General features: G+C 39.9%; 1 protein-coding gene across 3 annotated transcripts in view; it reads left to right on the top strand.

Annotated features, from left to right (window-relative positions):
- WASHC4 (WASH complex subunit 4) overlaps positions 1–23,979 on the top strand; it is a 58,142-nt gene that overhangs the window by 22,462 nt on the left and 11,701 nt on the right. For all 3 annotated transcript variants that reach the window (XM_058673434.1, XM_058673436.1, XM_058673435.1), the window contains 14 exons: positions 2,620–2,745; positions 4,630–4,737; positions 5,224–5,370; positions 5,504–5,583; positions 7,112–7,217; positions 10,712–10,828; positions 11,635–11,803; positions 12,065–12,219; positions 14,940–15,014; positions 15,273–15,377; positions 16,794–16,928; positions 18,606–18,714; positions 22,312–22,378; positions 22,797–22,883. In XM_058673434.1, the coding sequence (XP_058529417.1) occupies positions 2,620–2,745; positions 4,630–4,737; positions 5,224–5,370; positions 5,504–5,583; positions 7,112–7,217; positions 10,712–10,828; positions 11,635–11,803; positions 12,065–12,219; positions 14,940–15,014; positions 15,273–15,377; positions 16,794–16,928; positions 18,606–18,714; positions 22,312–22,378; positions 22,797–22,883 (1,586 nt within the window). The remainder of the gene's footprint in view (positions 1–2,619; positions 2,746–4,629; positions 4,738–5,223; positions 5,371–5,503; positions 5,584–7,111; positions 7,218–10,711; positions 10,829–11,634; positions 11,804–12,064; positions 12,220–14,939; positions 15,015–15,272; positions 15,378–16,793; positions 16,929–18,605; positions 18,715–22,311; positions 22,379–22,796; positions 22,884–23,979) is intronic.

Below are 23,979 nucleotides of genomic sequence, written 5' to 3'. Positions count from 1 at the left end.
TTTTTTAAAAAAGATTTATTTGTTTTTATTGGAAAGTCAGATTTTACAGAGAGAAAGAGGGACAAAGAGAAAGATCTTCCGTCCACTGATTTACTCCCCAGCGGCTACAATGGCTGGAGCTGAGCCGATCCAAAGCCACGAGCTAAGAGCTTCCTCCAAGTCTCCCACACGGGTGCAGGTCCCAAGGCTCGGGCTGATATATAAACTGCCCCTCCTAGGCCACAAGCAGGGAGCTGAATGGGAAGCAGGACCACCAAGATTAGAACTGACACCCATTATGGGATCCTGGTGTGTGCAACGCGAGGACTTAAGCTGCTGCACTGGGTCGAGATTTTGTTTCTAATGCACTTTTAAAAGGTGTCATTGTTTTCTAGTGTTGTTGATTTAGAAACACTTCTTTGGTTTTGTTGCTTTTTAAATACACCTTGTCTGTGTTTAATTGCTCATAAACTTTGTGTGTTTTTTTTAGCCATATAACTATTACTATAGTGCCCCATGTGTGGTTTTATGTTTGTGGTACTTGAGTTCTATCGAGCTTCTGGAATTTGAGAAATTTTCTGTCTTGTACTGTTTGTATTCTCTTCTCTGTAACCTGAGCATTGTCTCATGGGGTATGGGCAGCTTAACCTCCGGCCCAGATTTTTTAGTTGTGCTTTGCAAAGCGGGGGGGGGGGGGGGGGGTTGTTATTTTGTCATTAGCAGTAGAGTGCTAATACAGTGTTCTCCAAACCTCGATTTTATGTGTTTATCTGTTTTATTGATTTATTTGAGATCAGAGACAGAGTACTCCCCAGTTGACTGCAGTGGCCAGAGCTGGGCCAGTGTGATGTCAGGAGCTTCCTCCAGGTCCCTTGCCTGGGTGCTAGGGCCCAAGCACCTTGGCCACTGTCTGCTGTTTTTCTTGGGCCAGAGGCAGAGAGCTGGATTGGAAGTGGAGTAGTTGGAATCCAAACTGGCACCCATATGGGATGCTGGTATTGCATGCAGACTGCACTCACAGTGCCACAACACTGAACCCTTTTTTGGATTTTAAAGTACCTCTTTTATGAATATGCTTCAAAAATCAGTGCACGATGGGACTAAGTGGGCCTAGCAGTCCTGTACGTCAGACTGCCCTGCTGAAAAGGAGAATGTGCCCACCCACCTCTCCTTTTCTGCCTTTCTGAGAGTTAGACTCTTGTTGTTCTAACTTTGCCCAGTGCTAGACTGGGACAGAGTCTGGTGTAGAGTCCTGTAGCTGACATGATAGGACCTGTGGCTTTGTGCACGTAGGCCCCAGGTTTTGGTCTTAGTGCTTTCTCTGTACGGATATCACCCTCTCTTTCACTTCTGAATTCTCTGAATTTGCCTCCTTACCACAGGGCTATTAATGGATCACAGGAAGTGCCACTTGCCATTCTTGTTGGGGGTCACTGTTAGTGGGCTGCTGTTACTGGTGGGAGAGTATTTTCTCATTCATGGTGAGGCACAACCAGTGAGACACGTTGGCACGTTGGCATCCAGCTGCTTTCCACCTGTTTGGGTGTACCCATCCTGGAGTTCAGGTTTATCTTAAAACTACATCCGCCTTTTGAGGACTGCACACGCCCCAAATGTCTCCATCTTTATCTTAGGGTTTCTGTGTGTTCCTCTGGGTTTAAATGAAAACCTTTGAAGGTTCATACCTTTTTTCCTGCTTTCTTATTAAACGTTGTGTCCCCAGTTTCATGTTATGACGAAGACTTGCGCCTCTTTCACAAATAGAGTCTGTTCTCTTTGGGCTGGAAGGCGAGGAAGCCTGATTAGCACCTAAGGGCAAAGACCAAGTGCACAGATCGCCAGTGGGAATCGGTTCATCTTGGGTGGGACTAAAAGTGGTGCCCAGTTAGGATGCTGCTATCCAAAGGCGGTGGCTTTACCTGCCATGTCACAGCACTGGCCCCTCTTATGATTTTTGAGGTTCTTGTCTCCCTAGTCTTTAGCTTAGCTTTGTCTTAAGAGGCAGCAAAAGGAGTTCCATCCCCCCCTTTTTTAAAAAATTCATTTATTTGAAAGGCAGGGTTAGAGACTCTTCCACTCTCATGGTTACAGTTGCCAGAGCTGGTCCAGACTGAAGCCAGGATCCAGGAGCTTCATGCAGATCTTCCATGTGGGTTCAAGGGTACAAGTACTTGGGCTGTCTCCTGCTTTTCCAGTCACATATGCAGGGAACTGGAGGTGGAGTAGCTGTGTGTGGCTTGACTTGCTTCACCGTAGTGTTGGATCCTGCAAGTGGAAGTCTTGATTCTCTTCCTAGGTGAAATAAGAATATGGAAGTTCTGTCCTGACACCTATATGGGTTTTCTGAAGTTTTTTTTTTAATGGAAAGATTATGTAATTGTGGTTATACATTATAATTTCAGCAGAGCTGAATTTCTGGAATGTAATAGGGTAAATAAACTTGTCTGTCCTGCTTTAAAAATGACACCATGTCTCTGTGAGGAAGAATATTTCAAAACATAAGAGTTGGCTTTAAGATGAGCCTAAGCAGCATTAGTTATTGGCAAATTTGAGGAATAATTGTTACTATGTACAGAATGGAATCCTGTAGAAATGAACTCTTTTTTGTGATTATAATTAATGTGTTATTTTCTTTTCCAGGGATTTTTGTATGCATATAGTATTAGTACCATTATTAAAACCACAATGAATCTCTACATGTCCTTGCAAAAACCAATGACCAAAACCTCAGTTAAGGCATTATGCAGGCTTGTTGAACTTCTCAAGGTAGGTTTTAGTGGTTATTATTTGTAAATGTTTATTCATTTTTCTTCTACTTGAAAAGTAGAGCAGCAGGAGAGACAGAGACATCTGTTGGTTCTCTCTCCAAATACCTGCAACAGCTTGGGCTAAGCCAAGCTGAAGCCGGGAGCCCAGAACTCATGCCAGGTCTTCCATGTGGGTGACAGTGGCCCAAGTACCTGGGCCATCTTCCACTGCCTTCCAGGTGCATTACTGGGTGTCTGCATTGGAAGCAGAGCAGTCAGGACTTGAACTGGCACTCCTCATTTAGTAGCTTGAAGTTAACTGTTGAAACCAAGATGCCAGCCCCATATTTAAATGTGATTACAAGTTAATTTAGTGAGAGAAAAGGTGGAAAATGGAAATTATCTTTAGGATTACTAATGAAGTTTAATTCATGAATGTTTTAACCCATGAGTTAAAGAAAACATTCACTTGACATCCATTATTTTTATGTTTTGAAAATTTATGTTACTGTATGTGAAAGGCAGGGTGACACACAGAGAGAGAGACTTACTGACTTATTTGAAAGAGTTATGGGGAGGGGGAGATGCTGAAATGTCTGCTGTCCAGTGGTTCAGTTCCCAAAATCCCACAGTGACCAGGGTTGTGTCACCCCGAAGACAGGAGGTAGAAGCTTCATTCCAGTCTCCCACATGTGTCATGGCGTAGCTGGGACATGACCCAGCATTCATAGGGGATGCTGATGTTGTAGATGGCAGCTTAACCCGCTGCACCCCAGTGCTGGTCCCAGGTCTGCTAAGTTTCTGCATACAAATAAACCTGCCGTTCGTTCCATTTTCCGTGGACTTTTTGAAGCACCCTCATATTCCTCAACTATATATGTATGAGATGTAAGTAGAAGTGTAGATGTGTGTGTCTGTGTGAGACTACTGTCCCTCCTGAGAAAGTGGGATGTTAGTAGGGTTTTCAGGACCCTTGTGGGTCCCTTCCTGCTGGCACTGTGCTGCCTCCCTTAGAGGAAACGTCATCCTGAATTTGCTCATCATTTGCCTGACTTTGTTTTCAACTGCCCGTGTTTGGGTGACCCTGTAAATCCTTCATCATTGTCTCTGTTTTGAAGTGTGTTCTTTGCTTTGATTGTTTTTATTCAGCATTTGTGTCTGACCATGCCCATGTTGGAGTGAATAGCTTAGAACACTCACTACTCTAGCTTTCCTATGGAGTTTTTGTACTTATAAGCAGTGCTACTGGTGTTGCACAGGACTCAGTGTAATTGTGCATGAGTTTTGCTAAGGGCGAGTGATCTGCTGGCTGCTGTGTTCAGCCGAGATGATGCCACATTGTCACGTCTAGCGCACTGTTAGACGTGGCTTTTTCCCTGGCTGGCCAGCGCTGGTCCTGTCAGGTTTCATGTGTTTTTCTTGCCTTCTAAATTAGTCAGTAGTTAGGTTTGCTTATAATTTTAGTGTTCAATGCCTCCTGGTTAATGATAACTACTTTTTTGATTATTTACTAACTATAGTTAGTCACATAATAGTGACTACTGTTTTGATTATTTATTAACTATATGTCTTTTCTAAAAGTCGTGTTTCATTTATTAGAATATGTGCTAGTGGTTCTTTCTCTGAGTCTTTGTTTCATTTGGGGTCTTTATCCTGGACACTGGTCCTTTATGTGGCACATATTTACATGTGTGTGGCCTTCCCTTTTGTTTATTTATTTTTATAATCCATTTTGAGGAACAGAAGTTCTTAATTTTAATGTAGTTGAATTGGTCAGTCTTTGATGGTAGTGCTTTCTGGATCTGCTTTACAGATCTTTCACTGGGCTGATGACATAGTGATATTCTGCTATTAGTTTGGCAAAAAGTTTGACATTCACAAAATTTTGTCTGCTTCCCCCTAGGCCATAGAGCACATGTTCTACAGGAGGAGCATGGTTGTGGCTGACTCTGTCTCGCACATCACCCAGCACCTTCAGCACCAGGCTCTCAATTCTATTTCTGTGGCCAAGGTCTGCAAATTGCTATGTGCTCATAATTTTTCATTTACATATTTCTTTGTTTTCGTGTTTTTTTTAGGTTAGTTTTTTTACTACCATCAATCATGATTTTCTCAGTCCTTTATTGCTATGGTTTTATAGTTATAAAATCACCTTTACTCTGAAATTGTGACATGTAGTATGTACATTGATACACCTCTATTGCAGATGACATTAAGTCTGCTTTTGAACGTAGTCTGTCATTTTTGGGGGAGGTGATTCCTTGTTAAATTAATAGGGACACTTTAAAGTGTACCTGGTCCATTTGTTGTTCCTGACGATGCTAAAAGATAATGTTGCAAAAGTTAAATGCAAAACTTTTTTGGAAGCTCAATGGAGACAAGCCTTTGTCTAATGCATTCTGAAACTGAATCATGGAGAAGATGGTTAAGTTTTTCTTTTGAGATTTTTTGTTATTGCCTCAGAGACAAAACTAATAGTTTCCTGTTTTCTTTTAAGAAAAGGGTAATTTCTGACAAAAAATATAGTGAACAGCGTCTTGATGTGCTCTCTGCTCTAGTTTTGGCTGAAAACACTCTGAATGGACCCAGTACAAAGCAACGCCGACTCATTGTCTCCTTGGCTCTAAGTGTTGGCACACAAATGGTACGTGTCTTACTATTATTATTTATGGGATGAAAATGAAATCCGAGATTTCACAGTTCCTTTGCTAGTGTTTCAGGAAATCTGTTCTTACCTTGACTGCAACTTGTCTTGTGTTTCTCCAATTCCCTGATAGAAAACATTTAAAGATGAAGAGCTCTTACCACTGCAGGTGGTTATGAAGAAGCTGGATCTTATCAGTGAACTCAGAGAACGGTAAGTAGGGCTGGCATAACAGCAATGCTCAAAACAGAGGGCTAGTAAAACTTAGCTTTACTTTATATAAAACCCCTTAGTTCCTCCTTGACCCTCTTTAACATGACCACAGTGAGATTGTAACTAGTGATTCGAATTATTTAGCTTTGCTTCTGTGGGAAACCTGCCCTGGAGAAGCTCACAAAGGAGAGAGCAGAGCAGCTCTGTGGTGGTTGGCAGACTGTGCTGAGTTTCCACTAGTCTTCAAAATTGCACTTTTTTTTTTTTTTTTTTTTTTTAAAGATTTATTCATTTTATTACAGCCAGATATACACAGAGGAGGAGAGACAGAGAGGAAGATCTTCCATCCGATGTTTCACTCCCCAAGTGAGCCGCAACGGGCCGATGCGCGCCGATCCGATGCCGGGAACCTGGAACCTCTTCCGGGTCTCCAACGTGGGTGCAGTGTCCCAATGCATTGGGCCGTCCTCAACTGCTTTCCCAGGCCACAAGCAGGGAGCTGGATGGGAAGTGGAGCTGCCGGGATTAGAACCGGCGCCCATATGGGATCCCGGGGCTTTCAAGGCGAGGACTTTAGCCGCTAGACCACGCCGCCGGGCCCCAAAATTGCACTTTTATAAGCAACCTTTGTTTGTGAAGAGAGACTTGGAGATCCATGACTGACAGTGCTCTGTAATTCATCTGATACACAAATTTGAATTTTGTTTTCAGTGGCCAGTCACTAACTTGAGTTAGTTTTTGGAAGACTTATTTTTAGTTACTTATGACTTTATTTTCTTCTTATGGCACAAGTGTAAGTTTCTTAAAGGAAAAGTGAGTCTTCTGAATTTTAAGTCTTAGCTTAATTAATTAAGGTGCTTTAGCACAGTTTCTAACTTAATGGGTTTTTGTTCTTGTAAGAAACTGACTTTTTTTAGTTAGTAGCATTTAACTTCCTAAGCTTAGAAGAAATATTAAATCTTACAAGCTGTTTAATAATCATTTTGTTGCCTCATGAAGTATTAAATAGTCTCAATGGCAAAATGTTATGGACAAGTTAAATGTGACTTCTTTGTGACTGTAGGTTTTTTTCTTTGTGTGTGTGTGTGTGTGTGTGTGTGAGAGAGAGAGAGAGAGAGAGAGAGAGAGAGAGAGAGAGAGAGAGAGACCATAGTTTTTAAAGGTTTTGCTTTCCAGTTCAGAGACTGGTAAGATAATATCTGTGATGGAGACATTAAGTCTCATCAAATGTAACAATGAAAGTAAATTTAAACTCTTCTATTTACAACTTGTGTTGTTTTTCACATCTACTTTGAAAATAAGGCAGATGTGTAGAATTCTGACGGTATCTGCTACTTGTAATATTGTTAGCTTTCTTCAGTTTGAAACATGCCTGTTTTCTGATCCTTTTGCTAATAATGGCTTTAGTGATGTAGGAAATGTGAGCTGAGTAAGATAAGCAAGGAGTAAGTTTGTGAAGTCAGCCCTTTCCCGTTATTTTGTGTAATTCTTTGCTGTCGGTACTGCTAATTGCTGCTTTACATTGTAGAGTCCAAACTCAATGCGACTGTTGTTTTTTATACTGGCATCGAGCTGTCTTCCCAATTTATTTAGATGATGTATATGAAAATGCTGTGGATGCAGCCAGATTACATGTAAGTAAAGGATAAAGTATCATTTTTAGTCATTATATAAACCATTGTAGTTTTGAATGTTTATCTGGTTTACTAACTCGTTTTAATATTAGCTGCTAATGCTATTTGGTACAATGTTATGCATTTATAATAAGAATTTATATAATCAGTAGCTAAATTTTGTATCAGGAACCGGACTTGTGGCATTGCAAGTTAAACTACTGCCTGCAACACTGACATCCCATTTAAATGCCACGTTGAGTTCTGGCTGCTGCACTTCTAATCCAGTTCCTTGCTAATGCGCTGGGAGAGCACTGGAGGATGGCCCAGGTGCCTGGGCGCCCCTGACCCACATGGGCGACAAGGGTGAAGCTCCTGGCTTTGGTCTAGCCCATCCTTGGCCATTGTGGCCATTTGGGGAGTGAGCCAATGGGTGGGAAACTCTGGTTTTCAAATAATTTAAGCATTTTGTAGCAGTAGTAAAAAAGGTAATGTACTTGACTCCTCCCCTCATTTCATTATCTCGTTTCCCTCATGTCTCATAAATCATCTCATTCTCCATGGTTTTAATTTGTCTGGCCACTACTCAGAGCAGTGTATGTTTTTCAGGCTTTTCAGTTCCTTTATGGTAGTGTGTTTAAATTCACAAGTTAGGAAAGGACAAATTAATGTAAATTAAAAATGTATGTATGTATTTTTAAAAGATTCATTTTTATTTATTTTTTAAAACATTTTATTATTATTGTTATGATTTTATAATACAGTTTCATATTCCCTTATCCCCTCCCCAGTTCCCTCCCCCCCAAGTTCCTCTATATCATTACTAACATATAGTTCTTCATACTCAGTCATATGTCCATCATTGCGGGCATAGACAATGGCAGAGAGTCCAGAATCCTATTGTCAAGATACAGTAAACAGTTTCATTGTAAGTCCATCTTTGTCTAGAAGTAGAAATGCATAACACACTATATCCTCACATCTGAATGTTAGTCTCAATTTCGCAGCTACTGTACATCTCCTTAAATGAAAAGTCATGATTCAAAATCAAAAATAGAAATTTACAATGCCATGAAGTTAAATGACATGTTACTAGATATGACAGTTTCCATTACACAGCTACTATACATCCCCTTAAATGAAAAGTCATGATACAAAATCAACAATAAAAAGAAAAATAGAAATTTACAATGCTTGAAGTTAAATGACATGTTACTAGATATGACAGTCTCCATTACACGGCTACTATACATCCCCTTAAATGAAGAGCCACAAAACAAAATCAACATCAGGGAGAAAAAAGAAGTTAACAACATCAAGAAGTTAAATAACATGCTATTAAATGACTAATGTGTAGCTGAAGAAATGTAAATCAAGAACCTTCTTGAAGAAAATGATGCCACTGCATAATCTATGAATCATTGAATGATTTAATCCGAAGGAAGTGTTTTGAAGAGATGAAAACAACAAAAAACAACAAAACCCATGTGATATAGTTTCTGCTGATCTTTGTTGAAGTGTGTCTCCGCCAGACATTAAGCAGATGAATTTTGTTTTTTAATCCAGTCTACTAATCTTTGACGTTGATTGAGCTTAAGCCATTTACATTCAGAGTTTAATATACATGAGTGTGACATTGGTCCTGTCATTTTAGGAATGGGTTGTTCATTGGTTTAGTCTTCTGTTGTCATTTTACTGGGATGTTCTTCCCGTTTTCCTTTGGTTTTGCTAGGTGCTATTCCTCTTTTCTGTCAAGAGAACTTCTTGAAGTATCATTTGTAGGGCAGGTTTGGAAGAGGCAAATTCTTTTAGCTTTTCTTTACTGTGGAAGAATTTTATTTCATTTTCAAAGACGAAAGAAAGCTTTGCTGGATATGTTATCATAGGCCGACAATTGTTTTCTTTTAGAATCTGGAATATGACACTCCATTCTCTTCTGGCATGTAGAGTTTCTTGTGAGAGATCTCCTGGGAGCTTAATTGGCATTGCTTTATATGTCAATTCATTTTTTTCATGTGCACATTTAAGGATCTTTTCCTTATGTTCAATTGAAGAGAGCTTGATTATCATATGTCGTGGTGAAGACCGCTTTTGATCAAGGCTGTTGGGAGTTCTGTGCCCCTCCTGGAACTTGTTTCCCAATTCTTTCTCCAGATGAGGGAAATTTTCCTTTATTATTTCATTAAATACATTTGCAAACTCAGCTTCTCTTTCTGCACCTTCTGGGACTCCCATAACTCTTATATTTGGTCTGTTAATAGTGTCTTTCAATTCTTGAATACTTTTTTTGGCCTGATCCAGCTCTGCTTCCAGCTTTTTGTTTGCTTCCCCCTGATGACAGGAAATACCTTGCAATTCTGAGATTCTTTCTTCTGCTTTCTTCATTCTATTTTGGAGACTCTCCACTGTACTTTTAATTTGCTCTACTGTGTTCTTAATTTCTGATATACCAGCCTTGATTTGCTTTATTGCTTCCTTAAATTCTTTGAACTCTTGCATGAGCTTCACATTGTTGGTCAGAATCTTTAAAATGAGTCTTATGGATTCTGTGTGCCCCATTTTCTCGATATCTTCCTCAGTTAACTCTGAGGTTGGCATAGGGTTTTGCTCCCTTGCAGGGGAGTCTTCGGTAATATTCATTGTGCTTTTGTCTCTTCTTTTGCTCTTGGTCATTGCACTTCTGGTTAGCAGAGTCTTGAATTCCTTGGGGCAGGTTTCTAAGCTTTGTCACCCACAGGTCTACAATGCAATTTTACTTATTGCGGTTGGTACACAACTTTTTCTTTGCAGCCACTTGTGCCACAACCTCCAGTGAGTTCCAGGTCTGGGTTCTTACGTCAGATTTCCACCATGGTCTCCACAGCCCCAGCTCTTGGCTCACCACTCTCCACCTCCTGTGATACCGTGCTGAGGCTGCACTGTTGGCTCTGCAACCTTTCTCCCACTTCCGGATGGAGCAGGTCCCAGGATTAGAGAGACACCAGATGTCCTATATAATTAGGTTGTTGGTGGCGCTGATCTGTTGGACTTTAGGTCTGGGTGCCACACGGACCTATTTTGACCGGTACGCTGCCAGAGTCAGTATTATTTTCCAGATTCATTTTTATTGGAAAGGGAGAATTACAGGGAGAAAAGAAAAAAAAGAGAGCGGGCTCTCCCGTGTGCTGGTTCACTCTCCAGATGACAGCAGTGGTCTCAGCTGGGTTGCTGTGTAGCCGGGAGCTTCTGCTGCGTCTCCCACGGTGGTACAGGGGCCCGAGGACTTGGGGCAGCCCCCGACTGATTTTTCAGGCCAAGCAAGGAGCTGGACCAGGAGGGAACAGCTGGGACTCAAATTGTTGCCTGTATGGGATGCTGAAGTATATGCTTCAGGTTCTTTTATTTAGAAAATGAAGACCGGTTAATCATGTGGAAAAGTGTTCTTTAGGCTTGGATTTTCTCTTTCGAGGTAGACAAGTATTCTTTGTAAAACTGCTGAGGTATTGTTCTAAATGTGTGTGTTTTTGTTTTGTTAGTACATGTTCAGTGCTTTACGAGACTGTGTACCTGCTATGATGCATGCAAGGCACCTAGAGTCCTGTGAGGTACTTCTGGATTGCTACGACAAGGAGATTATGGAGATTTTAAATGAGGTAACCTCATATTGGAAGCTGAAAAGCAGTGTGTTTTGGGAATGCAGCATTTGGGAAAAAATATTGTACTGAAGCAAACTTCCACTACATCAAAGTTACTTGTAAATCACTGTAGAACTAAGGCACTGTGTTGTGTTACAGTGTCATGATCATGTTAAATTGGCCTGTAATTCCTATTTAGGAATTTGAAAATTTTTAATTTGATTTAGTCAATAGGTTGTATTTAAATTTGTTCATTAGAAGACTGCAAATGCAAAATGAGTTTAAATATTAAAGCTGCTAGTACTACTGTTAGGACAACTGTTTTAGGCAATTTCCTTTGGAGAGCTCTTAAGGAAATCAAATATTTAACAAGATGCAGAATGGTGTGTTCCTCCTTTTTTTAATGAAATAAGTGTTATAGGCACTGAAATTAAATTTGTATCTAGTGATATATTTATGTGGAGGGTACAATTAAAAATGAGTTAACCAAGCTGAGCATTTGGTATGGTAGTTCAGATGCCAGTCGGGACTCCTGTGTTTCACATTCCTGTACCTAAGCTCAGTGCCTGTTCCTGCTTCTGATTCTGTTTTGCTGGGGTAGACTTGAGGAGGTAGCAGTGATGGCTGAAGCAGTTGAATTCCTGCAGCCCACGTGGGGGACCTGGGTTGAGTTATTGGCTTTTGACTGTCCTTTGGTTTTGACTGACCTCCGGTTGCCTGTGCAACAAGCATTTGGCAAGTGAAACCAGCAGATGGAGCTTCCTCTCCCTCTGTTATTTGTAAAATCAGTTGCAGAATTCAAGTATCAGTTCTTTTGTGAACAGCATTTGCTGGACAAGTTGTGCAAAGAAATTGAGAAGGATTTGCGCCTTTCTGTACACACTCACCTGAAGCTGGACGACCGGAACCCTTTCAAAGTCGGCATGAAAGACCTGGCCCTCTTCTTCTCTCTAAATCCCATTCGCTTTTTCAATCGTTTCATTGACATTCGAGGTAAGCAATCTGCTTCCTTTCTTACATAGTCATATTCTAGGTCTTTCTACCCTGTTCAAGAACAAATACAACCTTGAGTGGATCTTTTTGCTTTTATGTGTTAACGTATGTTTATTTCTTGTCTCTTTTATTCCTAAGCACCTTATTTTAAAGAAAGAAATTTGATGTTCAAAAATGAAAGTCCTTGTTTGTTCCTTTTTGGTTTTATATTTTTTCTATTTCATGAGTTGAAACTTTGGATTTCTTGTTTTGTTTTTGTAGCCTATGTAACCCACTACCTAGACAAGACTTTCTACAATCTAACGACAGTAGCTCTTCATGACTGGGCCACATACAGTGAAATGAGGAATTTGGCTACTCAACGCTATGGGCTGGTTATGACAGAGGCGCATCTTCCTAGTCAGACCTTGGAGCAGGTGTAGTATAACATGTTTCTGGCAGAGTCGAACTCTAGCATAATGGGATTTCTTTAGGATTTTTTTTTTTTTTTTAAATTTAGTATGTGCGTTTATTTAGAGAAGAAAGCATGCTTCAAGAAGTTTGTTGGAAAAAAGTTAAAATGTAATTTTACTTTGTTCTCCAAAAATTGATATCTGTGCGTTTTTTTTTTTAATATTTTATATTTTGATTAGTTTGTCAGCTTCAATGTGATTTGTAGATACAATTCTAAGAAACTATAATGTCCTTCTTTCCTCTATCCCAATCTCCCTTGGTCTCCCTTTCTGACTTTTTTGTTTTTGAGATAACTTACATTAAATTTATATTACAATAAAAACACTTGATACTTCACTAAATAAGTTTTAACATGTCAAAAGCAAAGAATGTAATTTTGTGGAATATACTCAACAGCCATAAACAATAATTGAATGGAAGAATGACCATTTCACTCATATACAGTAAATTTTATAGTAATCATAGATCATTAAAATAACCCTTTGTGTATGTAGTTTTTTTTTTACTTTTGCATTTTTTGAGTATTATAATTTTTTTTGTTATTTTTTATTTTTAATTCATTAATTACATTGTATTATGTGACACAGTTTCATAGTGTATGTAGTTTTATATGTAGCTTTTTAGAAGCGTAAGGTATTAGTGACTTGTAGAATTGTGGAAAGTTGAGTCAGGGTTACAGCTTAACTGTATTATTGTCAACTTAGTATATAATTTCGCTAAATATATAAACTTAATGTCTTGGAAATATGATCAATTTATATGATTAGAAATGTGTTTGGCCTCAGAGTGAGGGATGCGAAGAATCATTTGGCTTTGCTGATTCAGTTAGCCAATTTATGATCGTCTCAAGGTGTAACAGTGTGTTCAGACTTGATATGCTTGGAATTCTGAAATAATCCATGTATATTCATCCAGAAACACCATATCAGACCCAAAGTTTTCCTTCATCCTGCTGCTTGCAGGGATTGTATCTGGGATTAGTTTGTGTAGACTTCCACTCAATTATTTATACACATAATGTTTGTGGAAAACATGCTTTGCACTTGGCTGTCTGGAGGTACAAAATTAAGTCGGAACAGTCTGAACTCATGCATTCCTAGTCTTAATGGAAGGAAAAGAAAATATGTAAATAAATGCTCAGATTGAACATGGTAAAAGCTTATACAGACTTGGAAGAGCCATTGTGTTGCTACTTTGATCTCAATTTGACAACCAACGGAAGAATTTATGATACTAGTTTCTGAAAAATGAAGGATTCTTAGTAGAAAACACATACATTAAAATTGGTCTTATGGGCAGCGCAATGGCTCAAAGGCCTACGCCTCCATCTACAAGAGCCAGAATCTATCTGGGCATTGGTTTGTGTCCCAACTGCTCCACTTTTGATCCAACTGCCTGCTTATGGCCTGGGAAAGCAGTAAAGGATGACCCATAGCCTTGGGACCTTTCATCCACATGGGAGACTCAATGAGGCTCCTGGCTTTTGGCTTCAGGTTGGCTCAGCTCCAGCTGTTGCGTGCAGTTGAGGAGTGAATCAGCGGATAGAAGATCTTTTTTTTTTCCCTTAAAGATTTATATTTATTTTTATTGGAGAGGCAGATTTACAGAAAGAAGGAGATATATAGAGAAAGATCTTCCATCCGTGGGTTCACTTTCTAAGTGACCAGCACTGAGCTGATCCGAGGCTAGGAACTAGGAGCTTCTTCCAGGTCTCCCATGCCAGTTTAAGATCCCAAGGCTTGGGCCCGGCGGCGTGGCCTAGCGGCTAAAGTCCTTGCCTTGAAAGCCCCGGGATCCCATATGGGCGCAGGTTTTAATCCCGGTAGCTCCACTTCCCATCCAGCTCCCTGCTTGTGGCCTGGGAAAGCAGGTGAGGACGGCCCAATGCATTGGGACCCTGCACCCGTGTGGGAGACCTGGAAGAGGTTCCAGGTTCCCGGCTTCAGATCGGCGCGCACCGGCCCGTTGCGGCTCACTTGAGGAGTGAATCATCGGATGGAGGATCTTCCTCTCTGTCTCTCCTCCTCTCTGTATATCTGGCTGTAATAAAATGAATAAATCTTTAAAAAAAAAAAAAGATCCCAAGGCTTGGTGCCATCCTCTGCTGCTTTCCCAGGCCACAGGCAGGGCACTAGAAGGGAAGTGGAGCAGCAGGGACACGAGCCTGTGCCCATATGGAATCCTGGTGCATGCATGGTAAGGATTTAGCAACTGAGCCATTGCACTGGGGCTGGAAGATCTATCTCTCTCTTTCTCTAAATCTGCCTTTCCAATAAAAATAGATTTTTAAAAACTGGTCTGATATAACCAAAAGATTGATAAAAATTTGAAATTAGAGTTTCTAAAACAACAGGGTTCTCCACTTTCTTGGCCATTTCCCCTTGAAGAACTCTCTTAGTTTCATTCTTCTCACCTATGGAATTTAGAAGGCTAATATACTTCATTTGTTGAGAATTATATATAAAATTATAAAGAACTGTACATAGTGCCTAAGAAGTATTATGTGTGTTTTGTAGGTGTCATACACATTCTGACTGTTAAAATCTGACCATTAATCCACTTAGAATGTTTGGGATAACTTTTGTATGGCTTTTAAAAATAACCAGAAATAATGTAATCAATACAGTGATGGCAAGTTTTACTGACTAATAGTAATAGAACTTCTGTGTGGATTATGTTTTAGGGCCTTGATGTTTTGGAAATTATGAGAAACATTCACATATTTGTATCTCGATACCTCTATAATCTGAACAATCAGGTGAGTGATTTTAGACTTTTTCTTAAATGAGAGTGAATTTCTTAGAAGATTGAAGGACAAGGGTTTGGTTATTAAGGGTGGAAATTAATTAGATTAAAAATCATTGCGTAGACATCTTGTTTGCTTTAATTGTACTGTCTTCATATGACTTTTCAAGTAAATTATTTGTATTGAAATGTATTCTGAAGTCTTATTTAAATGTCTGACCAGTTTACCATGGGTTATGTTGTTACTGAGAATATACTTGTTTCATTGCAGATTTTTATTGAACGAACAAGCAATAATAAGCATTTGAATACGATTAACATTCGTCATATTGCTAATTCAATTCGAACACATGGCACAGGAATCATGAATACAACAGTAAGAACTTTTCGTGGGGTTTGGGAGGGTGATGGGCCTGAAGTTGAGTGTAGTAGTTGGGAAGGAAGTATTCTAATGGGATAGCTTAGCAAATCAACTGCTTGACATGATGCAGAGTGCCTGGCGGTGCAGTTAGGTTGGATGAGATGAGGGCGATGAGTCACCCTAGTTTACCGCCCAACACTGCGCATGAAGACATCAGAAAGTCGTATCTGGTTGAGGCTCTGACTGCTTTTTGAAAGCAGATCGTGCATAGCAATTAATGTCATATGCTTTATTGGGGAGAGGCAGCTAATGATTTGACATCCAAAGAAGTGGAACTTCCTAAAAATATTTTGAATATTTTTGGAAATAAACATTCAAGTTTAGTCTCCTGAGGGAATGATTTGCCCTTGTATATTGTTTTTCTCTCTCTGAAGAAAGACGTGTTTGAATTTACCTCGTCTTGGAGCATACTTTCTCCTTGAGGGGAAGAGAATGTGTAGTGCTAACCAGTGAATTTTTGTGAAATGTGGGTAAAGTGAAGGAATAAGATGAAGAAGATGGGTTGAGATCTTAGTATACAGTGGCAAAGACTGACGTTTTTAAGCTGATGAATGATTTGTTTGGAGTGATATTTTAATTATTACCAATATTGAGATGAGACACTGATTACATTTAAAATAGTCGACTGAGGTCTTGTCTGAACCTTGAGGATGAATGGGCTCTGAACCTCTGTGACCTACCGAGCACCTGTAGCAGAAAAGGGCATCTTGTGAGTCTTAGCACTGTGTGGGCACAATCATGAGAAAAACAGACATTTCCTGCCTCACGGTGATTACGAGGATGTAGATGTCAGGCAATCACATCAGTGAGTGTAGGTCACAACAGCTGTTGGTGATAAAGCAAGCAGAGGAGGGTGTGCACTCACCAGTAACAGGGAAGACTTCAAGTGAGAAAAGCAGAAAAGGAGCAGAAAGAGTACATGCTAAATTTAAAGAAAACACCCATTTCTGTACCTAGGTAAATGAAGACTGAATAAGAACATGAATGAGGGCAAAGCCACTGGTGATATTTGAGAATGGTGGTAGTGAAGTTGAGGACAGGGCTTCGGTCTGTGGGACATAATTGATCTGTGCTGTGGGATTTCCATCTGTGCTCAAATCGAACGTTGCCAGGCATTTCCAAGCCAGGGCAGGACCATTTGCTGTTCATTCTTAAAGCACCCTTATTTCTGACTTTTAGAGATGGGACTTGTTTAGGATGTTTCTTACCCCTGATAGAATGTAAACTTAGGATAAGGACCATGTGTAGCATGAGAGCAGTTACATTGTAAGAGGCATTTGAAGTCTAATGTGAATTTGTATATTATTCAGTAACATTGACTTGAAATTAATGTGTCTTAACTTTTTCAATGTTTTGAATTTTAATTTATAGGTTAATTTCACCTACCAGTTTTTGAAAAAGAAGTTTTATATATTTAGCCAATTTATGTATGATGAACATATCAAATCCAGATTGATTAAAGATATTCGGTTTTTTAGGGAAATTAAGGATCAAAATGATCATAAGGTATGCCACCTATGTTTATTAGGGTTCAGTTGCTGGTTGTAGTGCAAATGTTTGTGCTAAAGCTCATTTTTTATTTATCTCTTGGAGTTTTGGTTTCCTTCTTCGTTCTTTTAGGTAACACCTGTATCTAGTTTCTGAGCTCCTTAAATTTTCATTGAGAATTTCCTAGTCTTTGCGTTCTCCATAGGCAGCAGTGTAAGGAAGTGTCTGATTAAGTGACCAGTGTAATCAGGTATTACCTTCGTCATTTGTTTTAAAATAATACATACACTCATTTTGAAACAAGTTAAACAGTATGGAACACAGAAACTAAATATTCTTTCTCATTTTTCTTTCCTCCCGATTCCAGTGTTTGGAGGTAGTTGCTGTTGTCAAATTAGTAACATATCATTAAGATATGTTTGTATGTATTTAAACATATGTGTTGCCTTTTAACAGTAAAAATCAGTAATTAATACATACTGTTTTGCAGAGTGCTCATCACATATCAGTACATATAGATCTAATATTTTTTAGGATCAGTAGTATAGATGCAACATAATTGTATCCTGTTGACCAGTATTTAGATTTTTCACTGTTATAAACAGGTGACATCATTACACATGTCTTTATGTAATTGGATATTATTTCTTAAAAATTATTTGAGAAACTTCTTGGTCAAAGAATGAGTATTTCAAATTCTGGTGCATATTGCCATATATTTTGGCAGATCTATTGCCGTGGCCATTCCATATTGCGAAAAACACTGCCCGGTTGACAGTGCCACCAATCATTTATTAAGGATGCTGATTTGCACTTTACTCTTTCTGGGTTGAGCTTTTCCATAGTGAAGGGTGTAGAGTTTATTGAATGTTAACGAAGCCGTGTGGGTGGTGAAGTACCAGCTTAAATGATGCCATGCATAGGACTTCTTTAGATCATCCAGTTAGAGTCCTTTCATATAATTGATCATTCTCTTCACTGTCAAGGTGGCAAAATAATAAAACTACAGGTTACAGATGTCAGTAGAGAATTGTTACCAGCTATTTCGTTTTTCTTGGAACAGGAATTACTAGTGCCCGAGATCAGTAACCATGCTATTGCATCACAATTGCTTCCTTTTGTTATTACTATCAATGGGATGATTTCCCAGATCTCTTCATTAACTAAGAGTAGAAAAAGTCATTTTTTTAGGTGCTGGCACAATAGCCTGGTGGCTAATTCCTCACCTTGCATGTGCTGGGATCCATATGAGTGCTAGTTCGTGTCCTGGCTGCTCCACTTCCCATCCAGCTCCCTGCTTGTGGCCTGGGAAAGCAGTCAAGGATGGCCCAAAGCCTTGGGACCCTGCACCCATGTAAGAGAGCCGGAGGACGCTCCTTACTTCAGTCTTCGGGTCAGCTCAGCCCCAGCAATTGCGGCCAGTTAGGGAATGAACCAGCAGATAAAAGATATTTCTCTCTGTCTGTCCTTCTCTCTGTATGTCTTACTTCTTTTAAAAAGTCATTATTCCCTTTAGCTAATGTCACAAAGTAAATTATATTGACCTTGAATATTAATGGTTTTTGTCCTCTTTGTTTTGCCTTTAGACTTATTGAAATACAGAAGTACTTAAGCAAAGTGATATTGGCATTGTTGATTTAGTAGACTGTTTTATGCTTTAAGGGCCCTTCTCAATGATTAAATTTCTGTCTTTAGTATCCTTTTGACAGAGCAGAAAAGTTCAACCGAGGCATCAGGAAACTTGGCATAACACCGGAGGGACAGAGTTACCTTGATCAGTTCCGACAGCTCATCAGCCAAATTGGTAAGTGATGACGGTGTTGAGAACAGAGGGCCTGTGCCAGAGACCTCCCACACCTTAAACATGGTCTCCAGTGTGCGTGTTAAACGTATCATACCTGGGACATTCTTTATTTTATGAATTCCTCAGCTACTTACCGAAAGTTGCATATATAAGATACAGTTAAAATATGAAATGTCTTTTTTGTTTGCTGCACTATTTCGTACTTGTGCACATAGCTAAAGTTCAGACCATGATCTTCAGCAGTGCAGTAAGGTGTATTTAAAAACAAGGAAGGGCAGGTATTTAACCTGGCAATTAAGACGCTCATATGCAGTGGCTGAGCCAGTACTCAGCGTTGGTCCTGGCTATAGCTTTCTGCTAATGCAGACCATGAGAGGCTGTGGTGAGGGTTCTGGCTGTTGGTCCCGTCCTCCATGTGGACGGAGCTTTGGCTCTGTGGCTCTGGCTGGTTCCTCTGCCTTTGTTACCAAGGCTGGTCATGAAGAAGGAAACAGCAGGTGAAGAGGATCTTTTTCTATCTCAGATTAAAAAGAAAATTTACAAATTAATCAAGAAAAATCGTTGAAAATAATTAACATCTTATACTTACTAGAGTTTTTTTAATGTATTTTATCTGTAACCCTGAGAGATAGACACTGTGACCATTTTGAAAATGCAGAAACCTGGAGAATTAACTGGTGTTGCTTAAATTTAATCTGAAGTCATTTGACTTCTAAATCCAAAGATGTTCTATATTTTGCAGTTTATATTAGCTCACAACAAGCAAGTGGCGTAAATTGCCATGTTTTGAGAAAATTCATGTATTGAATGTGTACTGAGCCGGATCTTCTCGTAGGTGCCAGGTGGCAAGCAGCCTTTGCTCTGCAGGGGCCTGAAGTAGACTGGCAGAGAAGACACTGCAAGCGTTGAGTTACGGGGAAAGCCCCTGAGTGACAGCTTGTGTTCTGTGCATGCACTGATTGGCTTGTTAGATGGTTCTGTTTGAATACAAAAGAGAATCTGTGATTTTCCAATTTTGATCCTTTAATACAAGATGTTGCTGAAATCAGTGGGTTTTTTTTTTTCAAGGATACATCTAATATATTAGACGTTAACCCCCCGTTTGAAAATCTAATGAAATCTGAGTTTGCTGCCCCAGAACTAATGCTCCTAAGCACGGATACCTGTAACAGACACACATGCTTGCACCCAGGGTCTGTGGCCCCGGGCTCAGGGCAGCCCTTCCTCAGCATGTGACTCCAAGTTTATTTGCATAGTAGTGTCAGATGTTTTTTGTTTGTTTATTTTCACATGGTTATTGCCTTAGTGTTACTCCCTATTTATGATAAAAGAATATACTTTTATCCTAAGAACCAGCCTGTGTTAAATCACGGGCTGTAATGTCTGCATGCCTCCCGTGTAATGTCACCTTGATAGCACAAGGGTGTACCCACAATCCAGCTACCTGATCCACTTCACTTTGTTCCAGTATTTTCACTGCTGAAACAGGAACCGCAATTTATTGAGCATATACTAAGTACCATGAGTTTATATGGTTTTTAACTGGGGAAACTTCGCCCAACATCATGAAGTGTAATTCCATTTGTTCATTGATTCCACAGCTCTTTATTTAAGACAATAACTATCCCTAGGTGCTGGTGGTACATGTGACAATAAATAAAGACCATGTTCTAATTATTACATTAGAGCCAGTGTAACAGGTGAGGAGTCTGACATGCTGACCCACATGGTTTCATGTAGGTCTTAGGGGTAACAAGTGGCCTGGAGTCTGAATATGAACACAGGTAGTGTAGCTTCACTCTTAATTGTGTTCTAAATTAGCCTCTCATGGTTTAATCAGCTGGACATTGGTGTGACAGTTTAGAGGAAAACAGTGAAACTAGGTTCTTTTTTCTCACATTTTAATGTCATCTCTGATATTCAAATAGACCTTAAAATAGATTTAGTGATGGGCCCGGTGCAGTAGCCTAGCATCTAAAGTTCTTGCCTTGCTTATACTGGGGTCCCGTATGGACTCTAATCCCAGCAGCCTGGCTTCCCATCCAGCTTCCTGCTTGTGGCCCGGGAAAGCAGTCAAGGACGGCCCAAGGCCTTGGGACCCTGCACCCACGTGGGAAGCCTGGAAGAAACTCCTGGCTCCTGGCTTTGGATCGAGTTAGTTCTGGCCATTGCGATCACTTAGGAAGTGAGTCAGCAGATGGAAGCTCTTTCTCTCTGTCTCTCCTCTTCTCTGTATATCTGACTTTCCAACAAAATAAAATAAAAAAAAGATTCAGTGATACTTGCTTTGTGGGGTTAATGTGAGAAGATGCTACCATAGTGACCGCGAAAGGGTAGCTGCTGCTTGTTTTTGTCTGCACTCTCCCCCGGGTAATCTCCAGCCTGCTCGGTTAGATACCGAATGCTTGTGTTCTGACATGTTGGCGGCAGTGACGGAGCACGGAAACAGTCAACAGCTGTGCTGAGAGAGATCGAGCACTCCAGGAGAGGGAGGTGGGGCAGTGAGAGCCGGATGCTGTGGGGTCTGGGCAGTGCTAGGCAGTGAGGTTCAGGGAAACTTGTCAGGAGATGGTGTTTGACTAGGGACCTACGTCATATGAAGGAACAAGTCAGGAACGTATTCAAGAAAAGAGTACAGACACAGGTGACAGTAAATGCAAAAGTCCTTAGTCTGCCTAAGTGGTAGATTGTGCCGTCAGAGCAGGCTTAGCGTGACCGCATGAAGTCTGCATTTTATGAAATGGAAAACCATCGTGGAGTTTGAGGAAAGACGTGATGTGCTCCAACTCAAACCTGTAAAGAATCACTTTCTGCTATGTGAATAAAAGATGGGAGGATGTGGATGCTGGATGCTGACAGTCGAAGCAGGGAAGTCGGGAGCCACTCGGAAACACGCTGTTCTGGGCCCATCACTGGACACTGGACATAGTGGGGGTGACTGTGAAGGTGATGGGGAGTGGTTGGATTCTGGCTGCTCTGTCAAAGCAGAAGCAACGTAGTCTGTCCACTGACTGTGATAAAGTGTGATGGAAAGGAGTCAGGGACGACTTCCAGAGGGTCTGAGGAACCGGAAAGAGAATCGCTGGTTTCTGAGATGGGAAATAGGATTAGGGTTAGTTTGACTTGGACCTAGGAAGTTTAATAAACACAGAATAAAAAAGTCTGGGGTTCAGGAGATGACTCCAAACTAGACACACAGGTTCGGGAGGTTGGAGTGAGGCTTTCTTGATGCCACTTCGCGTTGTGTGGGCAGGGACAGAGAAGGGCCAGAGGGAAAGGCTGATTCTCCCTGTGAATGAGGAAGTTAAGTGTAATTTTAAAAATTTGATCACTTTAATATAAACATTAGTGGATTCAGCTAATCAACTGAAACAGGTATTTTTCTATTTGGCATAGATGCGTACAAGAGTGTATTTTAAATATAGGAATATATAACTGTTTTACTTTTTATGGAAGAACTGAAGTAAAATACAGCAGAATATTTTGGCTCTTAGGAGTAGAAAGCTTGTATGTGACCTACTATATATAGCTATTCCTGCTTATTTGAGTTTAGAGTTATTTATATAAAGATTTGACTTTTTGTGTGTGATTTTTAAGGTAATGCAATGGGCTATGTGCGAATGATAAGATCCGGTGGTCTTCATTGTAGCAGCAATGCCATTAGGTATGAATGCAAACATCATTTTTGCCTTTAAAAATTGCACCATTTAAGCCTCTGTTATAAATCATATTGTAGAAAAGGTGTTTGTACCTGTTGATATGTTTTGAAATAGAATATGGAAAAGAACCATTAATTGTACTAGTTGTAGTTTTCCTGTTAAATTTTGCAACTACAGTAGACTTGAATATTTATTCTTCTTAAGGTAAGGGTTAACTTATTAGTATAAAGATGGACATGATTTTAAGGAATAAAATTTAATTATCCATTTTTAAAATTTAACTTCAGAATTAACATTGCCAAAATGTAAAGTTGATTTTTGAATATGTAGTTGGATGTTTGAGTTCTGCAGTGCCACTTCTGCATATGTCAGTTGCATATACTTTACACATCCTAATTAATTCTCTTCCAAATTCTCGTATAGATTCGTTCCTGATCTGGAAGATATTGTAAATTTTGAGGAACTAGTAAAAGAAGAAGGCCTTGCGGATGAAACACTAAAAGCAGCAAGGTAATATAATTATAGAATAATTTAGAGATTGAAAACATTAGAAAAGAGAAAGACTAGAGGGTAAATATAAATTATATACTAGTATTTTATGAATTATGGTTTTGATAAATGTATTGTGTTCTGTAAAAAAGACTTTCTATTCTAAGATCTTTGTTTTTCTCTGCACTGCTGAAGGGGTCCTTTTATAACATGCTGCCCATTACGGCAGCCATGAGCCACGTTACACTTGATCACCTGAAACGTTGCTGGTCCAAATAGCTTATCTTGAAGATTTAGTGTAAGGAAAAGAATGCCAGGTTGTGAAACTCAGCCTGTTTTTTCTTGCTTCTTCGCATATTCCTGTTCCCCACTAGCACTCCAGAGTGCCAGTTCTGCCTTTCATGCTGTCTAGAACAGCACTACCCACTGCCACATGCCACTGTTGGGCACTTACATAGGGTGAATGGCCTTGGTGAGCTGAATTTTAAATTTTATTTCACTCTAATTTAAATCTAACTAGTCACTGTGTGGTTGGATAGTTTGGATCTGCCATCTTGGTCAGTGATTTTTGTAACATAAAACTTGAAAAAGAAACACAGAATTGGTGAAATTTGTTTAGTGAGCTGTGGATTTTATTTTTAGTAATTATAACAGTTGATTGAATTAATGATGAAGGATCATTCCTTGACAGAGTAAGACACTTTGAATATCAAAAAGAATAACGGTGGTGGCCAGCACTGCTGCGGAGCAGGTTGTCTGCCTGGGACATACAGGGACTGGTTTGAGACTCAGCTGCTTGCAATCCAGCTCCCTGCTAAGGGCCTGGGAAAGTATCCAAAGGTGGGCCAAGTGCCTGGGCCCCTGCATACAGGGAACAGAAGAAGCTGCAGACGCCTAGCTTTGGCCTGGCCCTGCCCCAGCTGTTGCAGTCATTTGGGGAATGAAGTAGTGAACGGAAAATGTCTCTGTCCCTCCTCCTATTTCTGTAACTCTGCCTTTAAAATAATTTTTAAAAAATTATGGTGTAACTGGGTGATAATACATTCAGTAAAGAAAAAAGACCTCCATGAATCAGTGGCAAGCAATAGAGGTTGGAGGAGAGTCAAAGATCCCTTTT

This window comes from Ochotona princeps, chromosome 15, assembly GCF_030435755.1.
Source record: "Ochotona princeps isolate mOchPri1 chromosome 15, mOchPri1.hap1, whole genome shotgun sequence".
Classification (NCBI taxonomy): Eukaryota; Metazoa; Chordata; class Mammalia; order Lagomorpha; family Ochotonidae; genus Ochotona; species Ochotona princeps.
Note: the sequence above shows the minus strand (reverse complement) of the source record. Positions and strands in the feature narration are given on the sequence as shown.